At 39.2% G+C, this 20,127-nt stretch overlaps 2 protein-coding genes across 4 annotated transcripts; one reads left to right on the top strand and one right to left on the bottom strand.

The window, feature by feature from the left end:
• Nucleotides 1-156: 156 nt before the first annotated feature.
• fgf23 (fibroblast growth factor 23) lies at nt 157-2,736 on the top strand. Its single transcript, XM_085436697.1, has 3 exons — nt 157-421; nt 504-607; nt 1,189-2,736. Exons 1-3 carry the CDS (start codon nt 187-189, stop codon nt 1,615-1,617), a joined length of 768 nt encoding a protein of 255 aa, XP_085292823.1. The 5' UTR covers nt 157-186; the 3' UTR covers nt 1,618-2,736.
• A 1,735-nt stretch (nt 2,737-4,471) lies between these two features.
• tigarb (TP53 induced glycolysis regulatory phosphatase b) lies at nt 4,472-10,337 on the bottom strand. 3 transcript variants are annotated; one of them, XM_085437047.1, is made up of 7 exons: nt 10,259-10,337; nt 10,116-10,169; nt 9,953-9,990; nt 9,736-9,857; nt 7,618-7,695; nt 7,413-7,523; nt 4,472-5,516 (listed from the first exon to the last, which is right to left on the bottom strand). In XM_085437047.1, exons 1-7 carry the CDS (start codon nt 10,288-10,290, stop codon nt 5,082-5,084), a joined length of 870 nt encoding a protein of 289 aa, XP_085293173.1. In that variant the 5' UTR covers nt 10,291-10,337; the 3' UTR covers nt 4,472-5,081. The 3 variants fall into 3 exon arrangements, with proteins under 3 accessions (XP_085293173.1, XP_085293175.1, XP_085293174.1); XM_085437049.1 differs by lacking the exon at nt 10,116-10,169; XM_085437048.1 differs by lacking the exon at nt 10,259-10,337 and having other exon boundaries at nt 10,151-10,252.
• Between the last annotated feature and the right edge of the window lie 9,790 nt (nt 10,338-20,127).

The following is a 20,127-nucleotide window of genomic DNA, read 5'->3' as shown; positions in this document are numbered from 1 at the left end:
TCCGCTGCAGCAAACCCGCACATCTGCTTTGGGGGCGAGTTTCGTTTTTGTTTGTTTTTTTCCTTTTTTTTTACCCAAAGGATGTGAGCAGGAGTGGCGCTCGGGGGGCTTTAAATAGGAACTGTCTCCAAACTTTGCGACAACAGAGCATCTGAAAACTTCCAGGAGCTCGAAGTTTGAACCAGAATGGAGGTCAACAGGCGAATGGGGATGAGAGACACCGTGCTGGCGCTCTTTCTCGCTGTCTTGCAGGGATTTCCTCTCGGGGATATGGTCCCGAACCCATCACCTCTGGTTGGATCCACCTGGGGGAACCCAAGGAGATACGTCCACCTGCAGACATCCACAGACCTCAATAACTTCTACTTGGAGATCAGATTAGATGGGAGTGTGCGCAAAACTACGTCCAGGAGCACCTATAGTAAGATAACTCTAATATTTATGCTGTAGTATAATGAAAGTCTGTATTCTCGTATGATTATTATTCCTTTCTCCTCCTGCAGGTGTGATTCTACTGAAATCTGAAGCAAGAGATCGTATCGCCATCCTCGGCGTCAAAAGCAGCCGTTACCTGTGCATGGACCTGGAGGGCAACCCGTTCAGCTCTGTAAGCAAATAATTAATTTGAATTCACTCAGTGTTTATTTGTGATTTAATCGACCCCACGCATTTCGTCGGAACCTTGTGCTACTTAGTTTTTACGCACAGTGTGTCTAAAATAAATATTCATTCATCGATAAAGGTCACTGTCAATAAACTCAGACCTCAAACCTTCAGTTACTTTTATTACATTTATGGTTTTTATGACGTTTTTCTGCACAAAATAATGCAAACAATAGTCCACATTTGTGTTTCACCGTTTCTTTGACTAAACAGCGAGTTATTTGTATTTCTCTGAGCTATGAAGTAATTAATGTGAGAGGTTTTTTTGTGTGTGTGGTTTGTTTTTCGTGTATTTTATATTTAATAATCCCGCAAAACACTTTTGTTTTCCATGCGATCCGATTTATTTCTAAACGGGGATTTTTATTTATTTATTTATTTATTTATTTATTTATTTATTTATTTTTAATTTAAACAGTTTTTTAAAAACAAAAAAATATTTATTTCATGGCATGCATCAAAGAAAGATTTGGTTGGTTATTTCCGTTTGTTTCATTTTGCCCCTCTCACCTCTCTCTTTTCCAGCCTGTCTGCCTTCGGGATGACTGTCTGTTCAACCACAAGCTCCTGGAGAACAACCGGGACGTGTACTACTCCAGCCGGACCGGCATCTTGTTCAACCTGGAGGGCTCCCGACAGGTGTACTCGGCGGGTCAGAACCTGCCGCAGACCTCCCTCTTCTTGCCCAGGAAAAACACCGTACCACTGGAGCGCCTCCTGCTGCACAGGGAGAAGAGAAACCGAGGGCAGACAGAAGAGGGTTCGGACTCCCAGGCCGTGCCCGAGGAGCTGGAGGAAAGGGAGGTGGAAATTGAGACGGAAATAGAAACAGAGGTCGGGGATGACGGACGCAACGTGTCCCGGGAGAAACTCGCGGCTCCATCCAGCCAAGACCCCTGGAACGTGCACTTCTCCAACCCGGCCAGCCCCCGGAGCGCCGGGACAGTTGGCTGAGAAAGACCACGGTAGCCTTCAGTTAGTCTATGTGAGTCTATAGTTTAACATTTTAGTTTAGATCATACAAGAGAAAAAATATTAACATGAGACTTCATGGAAAAATGAAAGCAGAACAATAAGGTCGTTCCCTCTTTTTCACACTGACTTAAAAACTTTTTTAGTCACGAATCATTCAGCAATGCAGTGTGTTTATACACTGAATGTACAAACTTGACTTGCAACTCTTTTTGCACAATTTATATTGTCTTTAAATTCACCTGCGCCTGCAGCCTTCTCTTTCCTTTTAATTTAGTTTTCACGCAGTTGTAAATATAGATTTTAAGTCGAGGGACGTGTGTTTTAACCTGTATTCACTTTTAAAATAATATCTTAGGTGTCCAGATGTTCCAGCTGGCATGCTCTCACGCTGAGCATTGATCAGGATTTCTTTCGGAATATTATTTGGTTTCTCTCACAAAATCACCAGAGCCCTTCAAATTAATTACCCCCAAATCAGTGTACATGTGTGCGCAATCTTTGATTTTGTGGTTTCTTCTCAATGAGGTTTTTACAGCTGATCTGAGAAACCCACATTTCAAAAGTGACACTGATGTTTTTTCCCATGATAGAAGCTCAACTTAGCCTGCATCTAGAATACTGAAGGCACCATTTAATGGTTTAAAACAAAAAGAAAGCGATATATATATGACGAACATACTATAAAGTTTTTATTTGGTAGGTTAAGATTAAATATTTGAAAGTCCTGTGCAGTTTTTAACTTCTTAAATTGGAATTAAACAGGGAAATCCCACAACTTTTCACTGCCATCACTCATTTGTGTATCCTCCACCAGTCTTTAATACATGACTTGAAGGAATATATGTACAGGGTAAATAACCTTTACAGATGTCAACTCCTAACTCCAGTTATGTGACTTTTACAGGTGCTGGGCGCCACCAGCAAACACAAAAAACAGTCCCAAAGAGTATTTATTTATTTAAATCCATTCCTTCGTTTTATTTATTTGTGAGACAGTTCAAATGTACATAAAGGGAAACTTGGTTTGTCTTTGAATGTATGAGCTGGGGTCTTGGATGGAGTGTTGCTTGAATTTGGGACAAAATAAAGTAATAAAAGAAAATACGTTCTGTGTTTGTGAGTTGTTTTTGTGCGCTCTCTTTTTGGTAAATCTGTTAATGTTTTACTTTAAAGGTATTTTTCATACCATATGTGTTGATTAAGTTCAGTTACTTTAGATAACAGCAAACAACAGTTTAACTCTTTTATAATCTTTGAAGCAAAGCTGCAAATGTAATATGCAAGACTGATGATCTAATCAAGAAGAAATTATCCAAATATGTTAGCTTATTTATAAAACTAGCCATTTTCTTTCATGTGAAGCACTACTGACCATCGACCAGTCTTTGTTTGTACCTCACTTAAGGTAAAGCAATGTTAGATGGTGCAATGCTTATCCCACATATCTTGAGAGATTATAGATCTTCTTTTCAGGCTTCTGAAGTTAACTGAATGTGACATTTTTCATGATGCTTGTACATTTAGAGTCAACATAAGACTTTGTGAGCTCTACCAAGAAAAAAAAACTTCTCAGGGGAAAGAAAACTTAAATGTAGATGTGTTAGTGTGACCTCAAGAGGTCCAGAATTTTGGGGGGAGCTTCAAAGCACTTTAAACATGTCTTTTTCTTCCTTCACACAGACTCTAATCCAACAGTTGCTACTAAATTATGCTTGATTTTGAATGCTGAGTGGCAATGAGCTTTTAAAAACTGTAATAGCTCTCTATATGAGGTTCATACTGTAGATGTATTGGATGTAATTTATATGTTAGGATCCCTGTAGTGATTTAGGTTAGTATGATCACGTATGTTAAGAATTTCCATGTTGTATTTGGTGTGTATAATGTGACATTTGGACTTCTTTTTAAAAGCCGTAAACAGTTTTGGGGGAGTTCCATTTCACAAATACCTATTTTATATATCATTATGCTGGAATTTGTATTTTAATATATTTGTGAATAAACTGAAACTGCATGAGAGTGGTATCCATGACGCCCTGTCAGAGTTTGCAAGTTGTTGTTTTTTTTAAGGATATCTGTTACTTTGACCTACCGAGAGACTCACAACAGGATATTAAAAATAGGTGGAAGCAGCAAAACTGATCTCCCATCAGCACTTAAAGACATCCAACATGGATTCAAAAGAAATTGAAAATGCTGACTTAGCACCGTAACCGTAGCAGAGGATGTAGCACCAGTAATGCCAACAAATCCTTCAATGCAAACAACAACAGCAGCCGTTTGTGTCTGCCCTCAAATACGACAAGTTTCCCAAAAACATAACACTCCCCCTATTCATTATTCTAACATTATAAAATCCAGTGCACTAACTTTTAGCATTAGCATTAGATTGAATGATATCTCTAAACATGCTTTGTTTTCCTGCTGGAAGCAGCCATCAGTAGATGCCGTGTTCATAAATGGATGATCAGCAAAATTACTCATGTAGGGTGACTATTAACCCTACACCAGCCTGAATGTTGATAGAAGCCAAGATGGATCAATACTTTCATGCCGTTCTCATCAAATTCTGATCCCACCATCTGAATGTGGCAGCAGAAATGGACTCATCAGACCAGATGACTCCAATCTTGTCTGGTCTCATTTTGGTGAACTGTGAAAATTGTAGCCTCAGTATCCTGTTCTGAACTGGAGTGTGGTCTTCTACTGCTGTAGCCCATTAAGAGATGCTCTTCTGCTCTATTCATAACACATGCCTTTGTGTTAAATTGGTTTTCATCAGTTTTTCAGTTATACACAGCTATTGGGAATAAATCAGACCATGGTTTATTGATTGAGGTCATCATGAGCTGCATCAGCCATTTATTGGAGATAAAATGATGTCAGACAACATAAAAAGATCTTATGAATATGTAGCACCCAGAAAAAAAGACAATACATCCACAAATGTCTTGCAAGTAATTTCACAGCATTCTGTGATTTGTGCAACTTGTTTTTTTCCCTCATTACTTGTGATTGTATGAAATGTTAAACACAAACTCAAAGTATCAGTGCTCTCACGAAATATTGCACACAATAAAATGAGCAGCAGCACAACTGCCACACAGGAAATGCCACAATACATTAAATACTTCAAACTTTGGTGTAACACAATAAAAGAGGCAATTTAATGATCAGTTTTTAAACAATTTAAATATGAAAGGTCACCTTACTGGCCTACAGCTGGACAGACATGGTTTCATGATGAAACAGAACTGTACACCGAATCTGAGCGTTGATCCACAGTGAAACACAGCGACTGAGAAAACATGAATTACCCTGTGCAACGTAGCCTTCAGTTACCTGTGCTAGATTAGTGCTTATAATAGTTCCATCATCCATCAGATAGTGTGTACATATACACACACAAGCAGAGAACATCTACCTCTTTATTTTCTTTTGTGCTATTCACCATCTGCGAGGTTCTCCAGGTGGTCCTTCCTGTTGGTAAAAACACAGCGAGCAGCGGAGAGGACCGGCCCAGACTCAGACTCACTCAGAGTGAGAATGAAGCGGCTGATGCCCGTGTTCGGACAGGGTGAAAACACTTGCTGCATTTTCGCCCCTGCAGGTAGAGCGCAATTTAAGTCCTCCACAAGGTGCCAGATGGCCACACGAATGTAAGCGCCGTGGCTCACCACCAGAGTGTGGACAAGCACGCCCTGAAGGCCGTCATCAGCTGAGCAGCAGGGGGGGGTGTTGGAGGCAACGGCCGCGGTCCCCTGGGCGACATCTCCAGATGCTGAAGCTCCTGAAGAGGCAGCCGGTCCTGATGAGAGGTGCTCATCCAGCATTTGCTTGAAAAGAGCTTTGAGGAATTTTTTGAATCGAAGCTTCACCTGAAAGCAACATGACAGGGAAGCTCAGAGAGCCATTCGTTTTTCCATGTAATTTTCAGTCCTCGTACCTACTGTATATTAAAACATCAGAGCTGCTGTGAATACTAGATTTAAAAAAAAAACAAAAAAAAACAAAAAACAAAAAAACAACCTTCAACCAAAAGGCCAAAAAAAAATTTGATCACTGCAGCATTTCCACTGGAGAGATTTGCTTTTTTCATCTTTGGTTTAAAAAGTCAGACTTTGATTTATCCAACTCAAACTGAGTTTATGCAGAAAATATAATATATTTATCTACTGATTTATCAATCAATCTAGTCCAACTTTGTCTGTGGAAGTTCTTAAATTCAACTCAGTATAAAGCATGAACTCACATTTTTTTTATGGATTCATTCATTCATCCTTTCTAGTTTGCCCTCAAACATATTTATTTCTTGTTCAGCCATTCTCTATAAACCCAGCCACGCTTAAACAGAAGTCATTACAGACTTTAAATGATGCCTCCCTCATTTTCATGCTGAAGCAGAAAAGCATAAGAATAGAAAAAAGTGAGAATGAAGAAACAGAAATAAATGCATCCACCACATTCACAGGTTACTGCCCATAAAACAACAAATGTGACCCTCAACCTTAAGGACAGTTATGCTGAAGACCAATTAGGTGATCATGTTCATTTCACCAAAATCTGACCAAATACTATAGTAAGAGAGCAGGACAGTTGTGGGATAAGCTCATCAGTTCTACAATTGGATGAGCTAAAAATAACTGAAGGGGATGAATAATTAAATCAAAAGTAAATAAATTAGAAAATTAAGACAAAGGTAGATAAATAGAACAGAAAAAAATAGTAACTCCGTTATCATTAACTCAATTTCTTTACTATTACCACTGATGTTGCCATTTCGGTCCTCTATAAATTTTAGGTTAATGTATGAAAATGGCCCCTGAAAAGCTCTAGACTGCTGGTCAGAGAAAATACAGGGTGGGCCTTTTATATGGATGCACCGTAATAACGTGGGAATGGTTGGCGATATTAGAGCACCAAGCACACCATTGTTTTCCTTGTGACATCACCAATAAGTTTGATGTGTCACATGGCCCTCTTCCTATTGGAAAAACAAAAGTTGTATCCAAGATGGCAGACTTCTAAATAGCCACCATGGTCACCACCCATCTTGAGGAGTTTGCCCCCTCACATATACTAATACGCCACAAACAGGACTTTAATATCACCAACCATTCCCATGTTATTACAGTGTATACATATAAATGGCCCACCCTGTACAAGCATTTCACTTATTTCATTCATTTCAATATGAATAACAACTGATTGATCAAGAAATTATTTAAACCTCCAAAAAGAGGACAACTTTGAGAGAAATTAGAGGATAAATTTGTGTGTTGATAAGTTTACCTTTAAAGTGTAGGAGAAAATTTAAGTGTCTACTATTTTAAGTTGAGTTAGGGATGTTCATTAAACTCTCTACCCTCCCATCCTGTGAGCACTTAAACTAACAAAGGGGTAAAATAACCACCCAAAAAAGTGAATTAGGGTAGTGTGTGAATTTGAGTGGAGGAAGACGCAGCAATAGAAAAACCACAGATGTTGCTTAACACTGGTCTCTTTTATACCCCAGTAAGAGTCCCAGTATAGGCTCTGACCCAACACCCACAACACTGAGGCTTATACAAAGGGAGTTAAATGGAAATTCTGAATGTAAAATGTCAAAACAGTCTTTCTACATTCTTTTCTACATTACCCTGGTCTGAAGAAGAAGCTTTATAAAAGATCAGTTTGGAAACAGAAGGGATTACTTAACCTGCAATGTCCTAAAATGACCACTGCATGGCACTGTTGTACAAGTAATGGTCTTTAGGCCAGCTGTTTGGACTAACCTGATCTAAAGTCTCTCCTCCCGGTGGTGTGTAGTCACGGCACGACTGGCCTGCAGCATTCGCCATGTTCTTCAAATACTCTTTGTGACGCCCTTCAGCGACACCAAAACCCTGTGCCAACACAAAGAGCCCCAGTTTAGGGCTCCCGTACAGCTATGTGTAACACTTTAACATGTGGAAGCAGCAGAACGTAAACAGATCTTACTCGCTCTCTGAGTAGCGGCTCCAAAACCATTTCCATGCCAGAGCAATGACTGTTGTTCCTCAGAATTATCTCTGCTGTCTGAAGAAGGAAACACAATCAGTCACTCATACACTGTTAATGAAAAAGACATGAATCTCAGTATAGCCATTTCTACAGATCCTGTGTTGTATTTCTCCATAACCAGATGACATTTCATTAGTTAAACATTTGATGCTGATGGGAAGTACGTGTGGCATCACTTAGTCATGTAACTGTTCACATCAGTTATTACAGCTTTGTAGTTACCTTAACTGTGAGGAAAACCGCTGAAGTGGCAGTTGGCCAGATGATAACCTATGACAGCCTCCACATGGAGGTCACTGCTGTCTGATCAGAGTGCTGTACTGAAGCATGTTTATGTCAAGTTGAGTGGAGGAGAAAAGCATGGTAGGAAAAGGTACAAAAGCAACAAACTACAAGACTACATTCATGAGTGGATTGTCAAGAAAACATCCATTTATGGACTTCACGAGAAGTGGACTGAGGCTAGTGTCAGAGCATTGAGAGCGAGCACGCACAGATGTTTTCAGGATAGGAGCTGCAACTGTCGCAGTCCTAGTATCAAGCACTCCTGAACCAGATATGACATCAGTGGAGTCTTACTTGAGCTAAGGAGAAAGATAACTGGAACCTTTATGAACGTTAAGTAAATGTATAAATTTCATTTGGAAATCAGGATCCTGGAGTCTAGAGGAAGCAGAGCAGAGGCTCAGAATCAAAGGTTTTTGAAGTCCAGTGTGAAGTTTCTGAACTTTGTGATGATTTGGGTTTACATGGCGTCTGCTTTTCTTTGTGGTGGTTGGTCCGCTGCGTTTTATCAAATCCAAAGTCAATGCAGCGTCTACCAGGAGATTTCAGAGCACTCCGTGCTTGTGTCTGCTGATAAGCATTATGGAGACAATGGTTCATTTTCACAGCAGGACTTAGAATCTGCAAAAGATCCCAGTTATTTGGAACGTGAATAGCTGCCTGTGTCAAGAAATCAATCCATTGGTGTCCCCTGAATCTTGAGCAGTGCCAGTTACAGTCTTAAGAAAGACAATACACCCTAAAAACAACCTTACTGGTCCCAAATGAATTAACATGGTAAGTAGAAGCCAGGTGCTTCTATGCTTCTCCTGTACAAAAGCACAAGTTTTGGCAGGTTGCTGGTTCAGCGTTAATCTTCCCAGGAGTGGACGTCCCAGCAAAGTCACCCCAAAATCAGACCATGCAATGCTCAGAGAAACCGCAAACCCCCCCCCCCCCCCCAAAAAAAACCAGGAGCTACATCTCAGACTCTACGGGCCTCACTTAGCATGTTAAATGTTAAAGTTCATGGCGGTAAATTGAAAAAAGACTGAACAAGTGAGGGGAAAAGGCGCCTCTCTATAAAAAGTTACATCGGAACAAACCAAAGATGACACCAATGTGGAGATTTTTGGCCATAATGCAACAGCACAACAAACACAGCATATCACTATGCTGTGGGACTGTTTGCTTTGCAATAATTCTAGCAGCAATATTTTAAAGTACAGTGCAAGTGGCAGGAAAGCAGGTGCTGTAGTGGAATAGTAAAATTTGCCTAATAAGGTTTGTAAGTGTGTGAACTGACCTGGATATATCTGTTTGGCAACCTTAATAAAAGCTAAGCAAAGGTGCTTCAGTGCTTCCTTTAGCCGTTACAAAAGGAAAGATGATAACTCCATCGAAAAATTCACACCATCCAAACATCTTAAAAAAAAATTCAACATACCTGTCACAGATTGATGTCAATGAACAGTTTCTATTTCATACCATAACCTGCTGATGGATTAAACTATAAACATTATGCTGCTGTAATAAAATCTGCTTCTTATCCATTTGATTCTTTGCATAAAGAATATAGGCTTATATTTTAAAAAGTGCTATAAATAAATACTGTGAGCCATGTTAAAATGATCAAAGTGGATTAAAAGTTAATGGTAAACAGATCAGTAAAAGGAGCTAAAGTGTTGGACTATTTTTCATTGATGTCATCTCTACAGCAAGATATGTGCCACCTCTGTCACAGTCATTTTCCTCCCATGGTGCCCCAAAAAGTGCACCTGAGTGCCTCACCTGTACAGCTCGTTGCAGGTTACTGACAAACACTTTGGTAAACGCGATGTCTTTTAGGTATTGTCCTGCTGCCTCAGCCTGCTGCACACCTGTCTCTGACAGCAGCGTGTCCACACCTTGACCTGAGATCACAAATTACAGACCGTCCAAACACACAGGTGCAGTTAGATGTGAAAGGTAAACACGTGATTACATCTGTTGTTATAACGTGAATCACCTTGCAGCAGCTTTTCCCTGTTGTACTGCGTTTCCCCACTGTGTAGATACAAAACAACAAATCCGAGTTAGACGACTCATATAAACATCTCCTCAAAAAAAACTAAAACAGAGCACAAACGTTAAAGGTGCCTAAGTCTCCTATTGCTCAAAGTCAGCCGCACAGGCACACATGTAGCCACACAGCATGCTGCAACACCTGACAGGACACGCAGGCTCTATAGGAGACACCAACATCAGCAAATCACTCATCTTCAAGTCAGGTGAAAGTATGAAACAACAATTAAGCCGCTAAATTACTACTTACTGTCGTACGAACGTTAAACTGAACGTAAACATTTTCAGCAGCCGCTCTCGCACTACTTCCTGTTTGGTTCGGCTGCAGTTGTGCGTAACGTTTGACGTCATGACGCATTGCAGTGCTGCGTAACTGTAAATAATTTTTTTTAAATCTCAGCGAGGGCATGGGTGTCCCCGTTTCATTTCCCCTCTAAAAAGCGCGACACAAATAAAATAAAATAAAATAAAATAAAATAAAATAAACCCTATCCAGTCGGAATTTTCCCCCACAGCACATAATTTAGCAAGACATTAAGGATGAGCTCTATGGAGGGCCACGAGTGACAAAATGGATTAAATATATTATTAAATAGTTAATGCGTCATTAATTAAATAAAATTTGAAATAAAAATAAACAATCTCTTAAATGTTTTAAATGAAATTAATTGATATGCAATAATTATTTGCATATTAAACAAACTAATTGTTCCCTATTTTAATAATTTTCCACATATTTAATTAATTATTTCATGATATACTTATTCAGTTTATTTTGGCCTGTGATTTTACTTTAAGCTAATCATTTTGTCAGTGCCTTTCTTTACATCAGTAAAGCATTAGCCGTGTTTTGACTAAAGATGATTTCTAGAATTTAACCACTTTAATCACAAATGCTTCAAACTAGTTTATGATGTGTGAACATGAGCCAAGGGAGCTGGAAGGTCTTGCGTACAGAATTGTCATGCAGCATCCAACACTACCTCTAACAGGCCTTTAATTGCACTGAAGGCGATACGTGAAGAAACCAAGTCAACCCCGTTGTACCCAGTGTTGAAGATGATGGGTGTAAATGAAAATCATGCATGATTCATGCACATTTTTTTAATCTCTGTATCTGACAGCTGAAGTAGCATTTACATGACCTCACTGACCTTTATGGATCAACACTCTTCTTCCTCACCTAAATGCCTCCCCTGACTGAACCAAAGCAGATTTCAAGTGGTCAAGGTTCATCTACTCCATGTTTAAAACCTATGAGACTGAAGACAGACTACTACAATTCCTAAATTAGAAGGTCCTACAGTGGGAAGAACCTCTAAGTAGAGAAGGAGGGACAGCATCATTATTTTATGAAATAATGAGGGTTTCAAATGACTAACAATTTACTTTAAAGTCCAAGGCTCAAACATGTCATTAAAGCTGAGATCTGAGCCCTGTTAGAAGTGACCTTATCAATACAAAGGTGAAGAAAGGTTTCACAAATGTCAGGAGTAGGTTCAACACAGAGTGTCTGCATGGCATTAAGAACCAACTCAACCAAGTCAGTCAGATAGAGATACAGTGGCTTGCAAAAGTATTCAGCCCCCTTGAACTTTTGCAGTTATTTATGTCCTATCACCTTAAATCGTCACTCAAAGACAGGTATCTTTGACAGTGTATGTATATAGATGTATCATATATAAGAGACAAATATTGTTCTTTCATTATGTTGGCATTACAAAATTTGGCTCAATGCTTACATATGTGTAAAATGAAAATTTACGAGCTGTGATAACTGTTTCTGATAAAACGAAGAGTAGACCGATATATTAAATATTCCTTTATTGGGTGACAAAATCAGACCATGTCATAACTGCTTTAAGTCATACAGAATAGATATCAGAGCCTTAAACAGGCTGACTTCTGCTAAATGGGTCAAACTGGGCAGAAAATATACAAACACATAACATCCTTATAGAATATGATGTAACATTATAGATCAACTTACCTCAGGATATATAAAGCATATAAACAATTACAGCAATATGATGCAACAAACACAGGAGTGCTACTAATCCAAAATACTCAAAGCTTCATAGAACTGAAAAAAACATGGACATTTATTTTAGCTCCATTCTGCTGCTGATACATAGTTTATGTTTCTGAATATTAAACTTGGTACTGCCTTTCATAGTGTTTAACTTGAACTGAGTACTTTCTCCCACACTGAAAACACTGGAATGGTAAAATTATTTGAGTTTGTCCTGGTGGATCATCAGGGGTGCAAAGCCTCACAGATGATGTGCAGCAGTGGGTCTCTCAGTCTGTCCTCACTCTGGACACTTGCAGTTGTCACATATGGAAATCACATGTGTGATAAGCTGCAGGATTCAAACACAAGTGTAACTTATAAATACATGCTCATATTTTATTACACAATCAGAGAAAGAAAAAGAGAGAGAGAGTGCAGGACAGACAGTCAGGTGACAGTCTCAGGTGTATAAATGGCCTGGCCTGTATTTATATAGCGCTTTACTAGTCCCTAAGGACCCCAAAGCGCTTTACATATCCAGTCATCCACCCATTCATGCACACATTCACACACTGGTGATGGCAAGCTACATGATAAATAAGTATACACTGCTACAAAACAGCACAAGAGACAGAGGATATAGTGTTTGTGTTATTAAGAGTGCTAAACAAGAAGAGTTCCCAGATGGTACAATGGACACGTGACTCCAGTGATTAAAGCATCTTTCTTTCAGCTTAACGAGTGAACCGTCAGCTTGTTCAAAGAAACGCTAAAGTCCGTTTGGCACGACACCACCGAACAGAGGCAGCAATATAACATTTCCAATCAGTCTTCAGGAATTCTTAATGGTGCTTGGTGCCATACCCTCAGGGACTTTAATGTTATATAAAAACACTGACAGCTCAATATCTACCTCAGTCACTCTCCCTGATCCAGCTGAGTCACCAATAGGGAAAATCTGTTTTTCACAGGAACTTGGTAACAGCAATAAGAGAATACGTAGTTTATTCCAAGAAGATATCGTCTCTCTCCCATATATAATATCTTATTGGAACCGATATGTTCCAGATATCAAGTGGAAGACAGTCTGGATGGTCCCCCATAAATATTTGATTGTAAATAAGGTGAAAGAAGTCTCATTTAAAATTCTACATAAATGTTATCCAGCCAGTCACTACATGGTAAAATTTTAAAGGGACATAAATACTAATTGTACTTTCTGTGGGGATCATCCAGAAACTGTGACACATCTTTTTTGGTACTGTTCTTTTACACAGAGATTCTGGAAGGAATTTAGCAGGTTTGTTATTGTCCACATTTTAAGGGAGTTTTCTTTACGATGGGAAAATGTTTTATTCTGTTTCTTTAAGTTCCCCAAGAAGTATGATAAATGTTTTTTTATGATAAATTTGTTAATACTTTTAGCTAAATTTTTTAACCATAAATGTAAGTTTACTAACAAAACACCATATTTCTGTCATTATTTTAAGGATGTGGAAATGTACATACAATCAATATCAGACTCCACCAACACAAAGGCTCTCAAAACAATATGTGTTGTATATGTATGTGAATTTTTGCGTGTATTCTTATAATTGTTACCTTTTTCTTCTACCCTTGGCTTTTTGTGTTCATGTTCTGTTGTTTTCTATACTGCATCTGTTCGTATGTTGTATACTCATTGTTTGTTAAATAAAGTTAAAAAAAAAAATTCAGATCAAAGGCTACAAAAACCCTTAAATAGGGCTTGTAACAGACATAAACTCAGTTTCACTGACACAAACAATTTCACAAACGCACAACGTCTTAGCATTGCTATATCTTTAGAAAGAAAATGATGTCTAGAATACAGAGACCCCAACACATAGCGTTAACTACCATTGGGATAAAATCAAGCCTCATTTGCTCCCAGAAAAAAAGTTAGATTTAAGGAAACTTACGAGATAAATTATCCTCAAGCGGAGGCAAGGGAGCAAAATAAGACGACAAAGTACATGAAAGAGGAAACGAAATTAGAAAAGGCAGCTGAACTGCAAAAAAGAAAGGAACTTCAAGCCCAGATTCTGGAGAACGCTGATAAGTTGCAGTTTAACAGGAACGCCTGTGTTAAAAACTTTCACAAAGTTATCTATGGCGGTATGGTTTCAAATGAAAACGATAAGCTTATCGAGTTAAAAAAAGAAATGGCGCAAGTGAGAAAAGAGCAAGAGAAAAAAATTAATAACGAGGTGGAAGATAGACTTGAGGAAGCACAGAAAAGGGAGCAAGAGAAAGCCCAAAAGAAAATTCTAATAAAGAGGGCTTTCAATAAAGCTCAAAGAGACCAAATAAAAGATAATGAACAGAGAAGGCAGTTAGAAAAACAACTCAAAAGTCAGGAGCAAGAATTAAGGCAGCAGCAGGAGGAAAAATATAAACAAGACTTACAATAGCAGGCAGTAAAAATGTCACAAGCAAAAAGTAAAGTCTTGAAAGAACTGAATGAACAGCTTGAAGCGCAAAAGAAAGAAAGAAAAATGCATGAAGAAAAACTTCAAGCTGAGGAAAAACACAGACAGAATGGTGGTGTTATCAGACAGCAGGTGTTATCAGAAATTGCTATTAAAAAAACTGGCAGATATTAACAAAGAAAAGTCTGCCAAACAAAGTCTTTTAGAAGAAAAAAGACAAAAAGATTTTGATGACAAGGATGTGGAAAATGAATGAAAATAAAATTTTAATTGCACAGCGAAAGAGAAGGGAGGATGCAATTAAAAACATAAATGAAAACTTTTCTTTAGTTCAGGAAAACCAAAAAATTGCTGAACAAAAGAAACAGGCAGAGACCGAGGAGGCGTTTAAAGTTTTAAAAAACGAGAGGCTGAAAAAGGAAAGGCTTCAGCGGTATATTATGGCAGAGCTGCCAAAAATTGATAAAAAACATCATCCAGCTACAGCTATTTTAATGACAAGTCTGGGAGGGCGTGGCTTCTTCCTAGATGGAGAAGAATACACCCAATATCCATACAAAATGGAAAAACCGCTCCTCAGCTACTCGACTGCACAGACTCGTCAGATCAAATTAAAGCAAGAGCTTGACAGTCTGGACAGCAAACCGGCAGGAATGGAAAATATTTACCTTACAAAACTCCAAGGGCCGACTACAAGACAAAAGGAGTTTGTTGGTTAAATAGTCACTCAATTCAAGCCTGTACCTCCCAACAGACACCAAATACCACTTCCCAATATCACTCCACTTCCACCTATTGAAAAATCAACAACCTCTTTATAAAAATATTAACCAGCTTAAAACTACTGTCCTTCATTACATGGAATATAAATGGAGCTGGCTCCAGAGAAAAGAGGTTAAAAATATTTAACCAACTCAAAAAACTACAGGCAGATGTTGTCCTATTACAAGAGACCCACAGACCTCTTAGAGGTTCGAATGAACTTAAAACACCTGAGTTTCCTAATGTGTTCTCAGCTTGTTATAATTCTAGACAAAGGGGAGCAGCAATTTTAATACATAAAAATATTAATTTCACAGTACTCGATACAGTTATAGATCCAGAGGGCAGATTCTTAATCATTAAAGTATCTATACGTGATAAAAAGCTATGTATTGCAAGTGTATATGGTCCAAATGTTGATGATCCCTCATTCTTTCACGGTTTTTTCAGTGCACTCTCTGAACACTTAGATGGCACACTTGTTCTTGGAGGTGACCTCAACCTTGGACTAAATGAAGACATGGATAGGCTCAATACAGCGGGAACTCAGCGTAATTGGCAGTCCACAAATATAATCAAACAGTATATGAGCGACTTTGGTCTTTGCGATGCATGGCGCTCCCTTCACCCCACCAGTAAGGAATATACTTTTTTCTCACATGTCCATCACTCCTACTCTCGTCTGGATTATTTTTTGGTCAGCAGCTCACTGCTGAACGACATTTCAGACACTGAGATTCACCCTATAGCTGTCAGGAATTAGAAAAAAACATCAAATCACTAGAAGAAGCCTACGCGTCCCACCAAGATCAGGAAACATTGAACAAAATACGCAAAACAAAACTAGAATTAAATGAGATAATTGATAAAAAAAAAACAAAATTCTTAGTACAAAGACTACGCCTACAAAATTATGAACATGGTAATAAATCCGGTCAATTTCTAGCAAACCAGCTAAAAATAAATAAAGAAAAAACAACTATATGTGCTGTTCAAGATTCATCTGGGAACACATTATATGAACCGATACAAATAAAAAACATTTTCAGGGATTTCTATAAAACGTTGTATTCACCACAAATAAACCCATCTAAAAAAGAAATTGATCAGTTTTTGGACAACATAACTCTTCCAAAATTATTGGACACTCAAGCAATGGCACTGGATTCACCACTGACACCAGGTGAACTCCAGGAAGCCCTGATAAGTATGCACAATAATAAGGCTCCAGGTCCAGATGGCTTTCCTGCAGAATTCTACAAAGAATTCTGGTCGATTCTAGCACCAGTTTTCTACAGAACGTTGTTGGAAATTAAAGAAAAGGGCAGACTTCCATCAAATATGAATTCTGCAAACATTAATCTCCTGCTAAAACCAGGCAAAGACCCTGTATATCCCTCAAGCTATCGTCCAATATCCCTTATAAATGTAGACCTTAAAATAATCTGCAAAGCTCTCTCAAAGAGACTGGAGAAAATAACCCCCCTCTTAATTCATCCTGACCAAACTGGTTTCATAAAAGGTAGGCACTCATCAACAAATACACGTAGATTACTTAATTTGATAGACTACTCATACAGTAAAAACCTAGAAACTACAATATTCTCTTTAGACGCAGAAAAAGCATTTGACAGAGTTAACTGGAAATTTCTATTTGCAACTTTACACAAATTTGGTTTTGGATCCTCTTTCATAAACTGGTTAAAAATATTATATAATTCCCCAACAGCTTGTGTTAGAACAAATGACCAGACATCCTCCAGCTTCTGTCTCTTGAGGGGCACCAGTCAGGGATGCCCACTCTCCCCTTCACTATTTGCAATTTTTATTGAACCACTAGCAGCAGCAATTAGACAGAATTCAGTAATTAAGGGCATAAAATGCAAGAACGTGGAACATAAAATCAGCCTTTATGCGGATGATGTGTTACTCTTTCTCCAAAATTCACAAACCAATATCTCTGGGGTGATTGAATTGATAAACTCTTTTGCAAGAATATCAGATTACTCAATTAACTGGTCAAAATCTACAGTCCTACCGATTAATTGCTCCTTCCATAATTCCTCTTCTACACCACTGCAATCGGGAAATATAAAATATTTAGGTATTAATGTTTCTCCCAAGCTTGCAGATCTAACTAAATTAAACCATATCCCACTTTTAAAGAAGGTAGAAGATGATCTGGCTAGATGGAAATGTCTACCCATATCACTCATGGGAAGGGTTGCCGCTATAAAAATGATGGTCTTACCAAAAATAAATTATTTATTCTCAATGATCCCAACTAAACCGTCACAAGATTGGTTCAGATCTCTAGATTCATGTATGTCCAAATTCCTTTGGAAAAATAAACCCCCACGTATAAGCTTAAAAACACTACAAAAGACCAAGGATAAAGGAGGACTAGAACTGCCTAACTTTCAGCACTACTTCTTAGCCAACAGGCTTCAGTTTATCTCAGGATGGCTAAAACACACCCTCTTAGATGAACCTTGGCTAGATGTAGAACAAGCACTCTGCAATAATCTAGAGATCTCAGACCTACCATTTATCAGCTCAAACATCCAACGACATGAATGCTTTAAAAGCATCAACATCAGCTCTTCTCTGACAGCATGGTGGGAGTTTCTAAAATTGACGGCGTCTTCATTAATCCCATGCAAACGTACACCTATCTGGAACAACCCTGACATATTACAAAACAATAATATGATAAACTTTTCAGATTGGAGTGATAAAGGAATCAAATATTTAGAACATATACTAGAAGGAACAGAATTTATTTCATATGACGGACTAGTTACACAATATGGGATCAACAAGAAAAGATTTTTAGAATATCAACAAATTAAATCCATAGTAAAAAAAGAAATTTAAACCGGGTCAAGTTGAACTACAAACACCACCAAGTGTGGTTCAATTTCTTACTCTTAAACCCCCCAAATTACTATCCAAAATATACAGAATGCTTTCTAAAACAGATGAATCAATATCACTTCCTATTGCAAAATGGGAAGCGGATTTATCAGTTAACTTAGACCTAAACTTCTGGTCTCAGATTTGCTTAAAAACCTTTCATCTAATTAGAAATCCCAGTCTTCAATTAATTCAATACAAAATATTACATAGAGTGCACTATACAGGTCATCGGATGTTCAAGATGGGCTTTACGTCTACCAACAACTGCTCACACTGCCAAACCAATTCACCGGACAATTATATCCACGCTCTTTGGTTCTGTCCACCAGTTCAGAAGTTTTGGCGCGAGATATGTGAAGACTTATTGAAGTGTCTGAAATGTAACATTCCAACTTCCCCCTTAGTGTGTTTGTTGGGCAGCTTAGATAATGTCACTTCAGAAAAGAATATAGCCCATATGATCTTCACCGCCCTATGCATAGCCAAGAAAACAGTCCTCATGAACTGGAAAAATAAAAATAATCTTAATTCTAACCAATATAGAAATTATCTATTAGATTACATTAGTCTTGATACAGCCTCTGCCACCACATCAGATCAATTGCTCTGGGCTCCTTTGATCAGCTCCATCACCTAGTGGGGGTGGGGGGTCATAGTTTGGTCCCGCCTTCACTGTTGTGATTGGTGTGGGGGTAGGGACAGGCTTAGGGCGTCGGGGGGTTCCCCGGAGGCATCTTCCTTGGGGGGCTCAACCCGGGGTAGCGGTCATGTCCGGTTAGGGGCTCTGTTGGCTCTCCGGTGACTGTTTCCTCGCGGCTGCGTGCAGCGGGGCTAGTGGAGGGTCTGTGCTGACGGACGTGGGTTACTGACCTGGTAGCCTGGCTGCCCCTGGGTGGGTCCAGGATGGGCGTGAGGTTCTGGGGGCGCTCCGTCTCTGGGCTGGGACCCAGACCGGGCCTCGGGGGCTTGGGTGCGTCCCAATCAGCCAGAGTTTCGGGTGAGTTCATTGTGAAACCTGGCCCTACCTTATCATGCGAATTCCTGAGGTCAGATGGCCCAGGATGGGCGTTAAGGCGTCTGGGAAGGGATCTCAAAACTGGATTATAGATGGCAGAGAGTTGGTGTCGTAAACCCCCGCCTCTGTTCAAAGATGGTCGCTCACTCATCTATGTCCACTGTGAGCGACCATCTGATTGGGACCCACACCCAGTTTCACACCTTGGCTCAGGCGATTAGAGGATCATCAGGGGGTCCTTTTGTCCCTCTGTGGGGGGTTACTCCCACTAGGGTTATATCTGGGACTCTCCACCATTTGACCTTAGAACTGAAGAAGCTTCTCGGATGAGAGGTGAAACGTCTTCAAGCAACTTAAAGAAGTCCAGACGCTTTTCTTTGCAAGCTCCTTTTACTACGATGACCTGGATGACTGAGAACCTTCACAGACATCAGGCCAATTCCTTTCCCCTACTCTTTCATTTGACAATTCTTAATCGGTAACCTGTCCTGTCCGGCCATCACCAGTGTGTGGATGGGTGGATGACTGGATATGTAAAGCGCTATATAAATACAGGCCATTTACCATTTACTAGAGTAATTTAAGATAACCACTGTTCGGATATCAACAGTAGTCAGTTTAATGCTATCTTAAATTTCTTAGACGTAAATGTAATTGCGACTCACTGGTACCACCATAAAGTAAGTATAGTCCATAATAGGAAATGATGTCATTCCTAAAGAGGAAGTTAGTGAATTCAGGAGAAGGCTCATGCCCCTTACACTGCTTTTGTGTGTGTGTGTGTGTGTGTGTGTGTGTGTGTGTGTGTGTGTGTATTGTGTTGCTTACATTGTTGAGATTTACATTGCTATGCTTGAGAGTCACCATCTACTGGAACCAAATTCCTTGTATGTGTATGCGCATATACATGGCCAATAAACGCGATTCTGATGAGCTTGCTCATGGATCCCAAACCACGA

The sequence above is a fragment of the Copadichromis virginalis genome, linkage group LG17, assembly GCF_057382275.1.
Source record: "Copadichromis virginalis isolate Kocher_CV1m ecotype Utaka linkage group LG17, C_Virginalis_male_GT1.1, whole genome shotgun sequence".
In the NCBI taxonomy this organism is placed as follows: domain Eukaryota; kingdom Metazoa; phylum Chordata; class Actinopteri; order Cichliformes; family Cichlidae; genus Copadichromis; species Copadichromis virginalis.
Note: the sequence above shows the minus strand (reverse complement) of the source record. Positions and strands in the feature narration are given on the sequence as shown.

Coding starts and splice junctions, on each gene's coding strand:
- fgf23 (XM_085436697.1), top strand. CDS start 187: ATGGAGGTCAACAGGCGAATGGGGATGAGAGACACCGTGCTGGCGCTC. Junction 422..503: donor TACGTCCAGGAGCACCTATA/GTAAGATAACTC, acceptor CTCCTCCTGCAG/GTGTGATTCTACTGAAATCT. Junction 608..1,188: donor AGGGCAACCCGTTCAGCTCT/GTAAGCAAATAA, acceptor TCTCTTTTCCAG/CCTGTCTGCCTTCGGGATGA.
- tigarb (XM_085437047.1), bottom strand. CDS start 10,290: ATGTTTACGTTCAGTTTAACGTTCGTACGACA. Junction 7,696..9,735: donor ACCTGCAACGAGCTGTACAG/GTGAGGCACTCA, acceptor TTCCTTCTTCAG/ACAGCAGAGATAATTCTGAG. Junction 7,524..7,617: donor AGCCGCTACTCAGAGAGCGA/GTAAGATCTGTT, acceptor GTGTTGGCACAG/GGTTTTGGTGTCGCTGAAGG.